Here is a 6092-nt window from a genome sequence, read left to right as displayed (position 1 = left end):
TATCTGTATGATAATTAATGCTGGCAATTAATTTTAGGGAAATTTCTCTACATGCAAAATCAGTACATAAATGTACACTTTTGTTTGTGAAATGTATTTGTACATCATGTATAACACACTAGATTTGTACCACAATGCAAATTGCCAGGATTGTGAGAAAAAGCATATTTAATAACAGAGTACATCAAAGGTTTACTTTTTACAGGGCCAATTAGCAAAGCGAATATTAGTCAAAAGGTTCATTAGGCTTCAACCACTGTTCGGGTCCTGGAGGTGGGTTTTAAAGTCTGAGTATTGCATTAAAAACAGGGATATTGTTAAGTTAGAGAGACATTCATTCACCTTTTCCCTCCAAGTCTGACTTTCAAGTATTTGAAACATAAGTAAGTCAATTTATGAGAGTAGAACAACACCAGTCTCACCTGGTTTTAATATCATTACCTTAAATGCTCTTCCATGATGATCAACATGAGGAAGGACATGGGATTTGCCCTATTTTTAATCATATTTGTTTATCAATCATAGCTGTTTCAAAAGTATTATTTATTTATTCTTCAGATGCTCTCCATTGTAACTTACTCTAGAAAAGAGCATCATCTGGTTGCATAAAATGCAATGCAAGTAATGTAACGCCTATGGCTGTTGGCTCATCAATAATGGACAGTCCATGCATGTTCAAGGCAAGACCTGGATTGTCTTACCGCTCCACTGCTCCGTCAAACATGCAAGCACACATGACATTAACTAACTGTGAGGCTGTGTTAATTTAAAGGGTTGAATTGTGTGCAGTGACCTTGTCCTCTTTATATCAAAGTAACAATAACAATAACAAAAACAAAGAGACAATGAACTTACAGAACCGCACACACATATGCACACATACACACACAGACACACACAAACACATTACTGACATATGACGTCCAAGCTCACAGAAAAGTAGTTTCTGTTTCTAAGTAGGTTTTTAGTAAAAATGAGGTGACTCTAAGGCTGAGGTCCAGCAGTGACCGAAGATAAACGTCATCATCATGGTAAGAAGATGATGGGAGGCTGTCACGATGCCTTGGCGATGATGAGGATGCTCATGAGGAAGACCATGACAAAGAAGATCCACATGAAAAACCTATCCATCACCTTGGCAACCTTCTTCCACTCTGCTACCTTGACACAAGTAGCTCTCTGCTCGCGGAAGCAGTTAGCGATGAACTGGATGTTCTTCACCACCTGAGGAAGAGACATATAGATGAATTACAGCAGGCACTTAAAGAAATTGTAGAAGAAGAGGAGTAATCAGGTAAGAAGGTAAAGTGAGCAGACTGAGGAACAGCATGCTCTAGTGATGCACCTGCTTATGTTGGAGGCAGGGGCAGCAGCAGGGGCAGGCTGGGACTTGAAGTTTCTCTGTGGGGTAGAGGAGCTGCTCCTTCAGCCCTCCATTCAGGTGCTGGAGGTTTTGTGGATGAGGTGGAGCCTGGTAGTCCAGTTCATCCCTCCTGATGTGGTGGTAGTGCTGTGTGGATTCTCGCTTTCCCTCATCCCTCTCTAGTCTGGAAGCATGGTTCTTATGGTTGTTGTAATGGTGACAGTCAACGTTGCCGTTTGCCTGGTTTTTGTGAGGCTTGTTGTGATGATGGATGCCATGACCGTTGCTGTACTGGTATTGGTCGCTTTCATTATGGTATATGTCGTGGAAACGATCATCAAGGTAGGTGCCCTTATCATTCATGGGTTCCTCAGGGTACAGTGGGGTCCTCTCACTGTCCGGCGTAGTGCAGTTCTCCCCCACCTCATAGACAAAGAAGATCTTGGACATGTAGTCTATAATGAGCACCTTAGCCCAGTGAGGGACTGGCTTGGCCTCGGCACCGCAGAAATGAATGTTCATGATGAAGATAGTGAGGGAGGTGGAGGCTGTAATCATAGTCATCGTGGCTATGTAGTACTTCCCTAGAAGAGAGAACAAAGAAAGGGACAGATTTACATTGGGGAGATAGCTGACAGGAAACATAATGAATTTTTAGACTCTGAGGTTAAGTATTTGCATACAACTTCGTCACTTCATCTGTAATGATCTACTGGTGTCTGGCCCAGATCATTTACTGAAGTTAAAGTACTAGTAAAAAAAAATCAAAAAAAGAGTAACAAATAGTAGTAGCAGGAGTAACAAGTCCTAGATTGAAAATGTTACTGAATGCCAAGAATAATTCAAACCTATATAGGGCATGCTTTCTGCAGGAGGCATACTCTCAGCCACCAACAACTGGAACACAGTGAGCGCCAGAAGCACCGTGACCCCAAGGGAAACCTTCTCCCCCGAGTCAGCCGGCAGGTAGAAGCCCAGCGGTGCCAGGAAAGAGATGAGGAAGCAGGGCAGGAGCAAGTTGAAGATGTAGAAGGAGGAGCGACGCTTCAGGAGCAGGGTGTATGTGATTTCGGTGTAAGGGTCGGAGCAGCAGCCGTACATCATGACGTTTCTAACTGCCGGCATGCCGTGACACTCCCATTCCACGTTCTCCACAAAGTCAGACAGGTCACCGCTGTCCATGCCCAAACTGATGTCCACCTGTGTAGAGGATGCATATGAGAACAGTCTTTGTGTTGGCTATCAACATTATTGTTCACCCCCTACCCTCCTTAAACACACCTGGTTGCCATTGTAGGTCCAAGAGCCAAAGGTGAGGTTGCACTGCTGCCAGTCAAAGGGGAAGTAGGAGACGTCTACCACGCATGTGCTCTTTGTTATGGCTGGAGAGTCCCACACAATCTCTCCGTTATAACGCAGCTTCACATTAGTGCTGGATGGACCTGCAGACTCCTCATCTGCCCTACACAGACACACAGAACAAATGACACATTTATAGACACATGCACTCAATCACACACACACACTTGCATTATAGGAACACCATGAACTCCAGATGCTGTTCAGTCTGTTTCTCCCTCTGCATCTTTCTCTGTCTGTCCCATTACTGACTTGTTGTAGAGGACGATGTCCGGCTTCCAAACAAGGTCGCTGGGGATGTTGATCATCTCAAGGTCATCGTAGTCCTCCTTATCCCACTTCAGGTATGCATCGTGCCAGACTTGCCTGATCCACAGATATGTGGTCAGCACCTGGTTCCTCTCATCCTTCACACACAAACACACACGCATGCACATGGACACACACACACACACACACACACACATTTAAAGATATATATATATATGAGAGGCTTTATACTCCAATACAGTGCTATTCAGTGCTGGCCTCTGCTGGTTTCTACAGGAACAGAAGACTGAAAGAAGCACTGTTAGTTCATACAGCCACATATTTGCTCTGTGAGAAAATCAAATGGACACTCTTTTGATTTACAAGTCAAAGTCAAAGTCATTACTTATTTGAGAGGACTACAGAGCCAGTGAAAACTATTGTACTTTGTCCTTTCTGGCTTGCAGAGCTTTGTCTCGTCTGACATCACCTGAGTATTTCAGCTCAGGAATGGAAAGTGTAGACTTGTAACTGACAGACTGGGTTATAAACTGGGGGTGTACTGAAATGCTGAGGACTCGTTAACATAAGGTTGAACCATAATTTATATATAACTACATCTTAATTTGCATTCCTTTGTCCATTCATCGTGGTTCTATCAGCCATGGCATACCTTCAATACATACTAACAGAAAATTTTGACATCTGTATATTTTTATTTCTCATTTGTCTTAATATTTTAATATTATCACCCTGCATTTTACTGCAGTTATTGCATAAGCATGTGACAAATAACAACCCTTTTATTTTTGAATTTGAAACAGATGGGAGTGAGACATAAATGACAACAACACATCGTGATCTCTGTCCTCCTGTAAAGGCTGCTTTACAACTCATGTTGTTTGGCCAAACTCTCAAAGTTTCAAAATGGCCTCAGACTCTGGCTGCTGTATTCAGTCACTAAAATACTCATATTCAAGTGTCCTGAATATGAGTATTTCAGTGATCATAGACATCCTTTAGCTTTAATTACACAATAAGGTACAGAATATACTATATGTATATGTGATATAGTCAGCCAAGCTAAAAATTAATGTAAAGACCCATTTGCAGAGATTCTTTTGTGGTAAACCGGTGTTATATGTGCCCAGGGTTTTATATCATGTTCTATCATGTTATTTGATTTTCCTTTCTACTCACCATATCTTTGATCTGTGACAGGGTGATCTGCAGAGAGACATTGAGGGCTTTGTCTGTGTCCTCTACGGGTCTCAGAGCATTGGAATAGTCCTCCATCAGATCATTCAGAAGTTTGCGGGCATAATGCCCCTGAGCACCATGGGACACTGAGGGGGCAAGAACAGAGCACAGGGTGGAGACAACAGTAAAGGTCACAAAAGGTAAATATCAGAGAAAAGTTCTAGTTGGCTCCACAAAAACAAAAGCAACTTGTGTGCCCGCATCAAATATAAACATCAATCTGATCCATCATGCAGAACTGACCTTGCACCAAAAGGCTGACCCACACCATCAGTACTGCCTTCCTCATTTTCAGCCAGTCACAGCCGAGGGATCAATTATTCAGCAAAGAAGTCGCTGAGACAACCTGGGTCCAAATCCAGAGCGTCACTTCATTCTGATCTCCATTCTCCCCTGCTGAGGCTGAGCGAGCCGAGACCACAGAAAATTCTCGAAATCTTACATCCTGTCAGAAGCTCTGAATGCTTCGCTAGTTGTTAGTTGCAGATTGCCTCTGTTACTGCGCCTCTGTGTGTGTGTGATCGATGCTCTGGAACAAGACCTGGGCTATCGTTCACACACACACAGGTACACAGGTAGACTGCAGTATCACATAGCACACAGTCACTGGGAGAAATGTGATACCTGCAGGTCTGTTCACTTGTGTACACGACCACGAGCAGCTGTACACACAACACACATACACCACATACACACTGAGCCTTACTGCGTTACACAGTTAATGACATGTGTCAGTCACACACCTGCAGTGACACTTTCTTACCTATGCTCAGGTCATTCAAGAGGAGCACAGACACGTGTGTCAGTGGGGATGTGACACATGTCATACACACTACATGGCAATGAACTACACATAGATCCAGGATCAGGTTTCACCTTGTAAATAGGAATCTTTGACATAAGGACAGTAAAGCTGTACACTGGTTGTAGATCAGTGAGAGTAGATTTTGCCCTCTCTAGTCTGTAGGTTGTTGAAGAGAACAGCTTCCAAAAACAAAGGCCAACTAACTGACCTTTGTGATACTGTCTTTCAGGTTTAAAGTGTCTGTGGTATCCTGTGGTATAATTCCATTCCGTTTTAATGTATTTAAGTGTTTTGCCTTCATATCTCTATCTGTGTTTTGATTTTCTTTTAGTTTTTTGAGGGAGGGTACAAATGTGTACTCTTTTTTTAAAGAAAGAATCAGATGACGTATTCAAGAACAACTGCAACCTCACTGAAACAGCATTTTGTTCAAAATGTAATGTGGGTGGCTTCTTCAGCAGCTGGATCTGCCTGAAGGTCCTCAAAAGCTTGTAACTTTTCAAAAAAGACATTAAAGGAATGAGAGAAGCATGTCAGTAAGCAAAAAGGTTTTTAGTTATGAGTATTACACGACTGTCCTTCAAGGATTATCATAGCTCCCCATGAAGGTGGGCAACAGCAGAAGAGCTGCTAGTTGTGAGTTTGTGTTAATGTGAGACATTAGACTGGAAGACAGCAGAAATCACTTGAAAAAAAAATACTGACACTGTTCTACTCATTTACTGCAGAATACTGCACATGATGATGTGTTAATGTGTCACTGAGTTTCTGTGGTGCTGAGCTCACACAGGACAGGTGTTTCCTGTGTGCATATGTCTGTCTGTGTGTGTGTGTGTGTGTGTGTGTGTGTGTGTGTGTGTGTGTGTGTGTGAGTGAGAAAGAGACAGACGGATAGAAGAGTCAGTAGGCTGACAGTGTAAATGCAATATATGCTGCACATTGAAAAGTATAATATAACATAAGTCTGCACAGTACAAAAAGAAGAGAAAACGTGAGCTTTTGAATTATAGCTACGTTATGGTTGTGTGCGTCTGTGTTCTTGCAGTAAACCGGGGG

The 6092-nt window shown here is 42.6% G+C and overlaps 1 protein-coding gene across 1 annotated transcript; it reads right to left on the bottom strand.

Moving 5' to 3' along the window:
- Nucleotides 1–208: 208 nt before the first annotated feature.
- On the bottom strand, nt 209–4520 carry chrna9a (cholinergic receptor, nicotinic, alpha 9a). Its single transcript, XM_046378569.1, has 7 exons — nt 4475–4520; nt 4172–4359; nt 2975–3129; nt 2645–2825; nt 2212–2563; nt 1346–1947; nt 209–1224 (listed from the first exon to the last, which is right to left on the bottom strand). Exons 1-7 carry the CDS (start codon nt 4518–4520, stop codon nt 1054–1056), a joined length of 1695 nt encoding a protein of 564 aa, XP_046234525.1. The 3' UTR covers nt 209–1053.
- Between the last annotated feature and the right edge of the window lie 1572 nt (nt 4521–6092).

This window comes from Scatophagus argus, chromosome 2 (assembly GCF_020382885.2).
Source record: "Scatophagus argus isolate fScaArg1 chromosome 2, fScaArg1.pri, whole genome shotgun sequence".
Classification (NCBI taxonomy): domain Eukaryota; kingdom Metazoa; phylum Chordata; class Actinopteri; family Scatophagidae; genus Scatophagus; species Scatophagus argus.
This window is presented reverse-complemented; position numbering and strand designations above follow the sequence as displayed.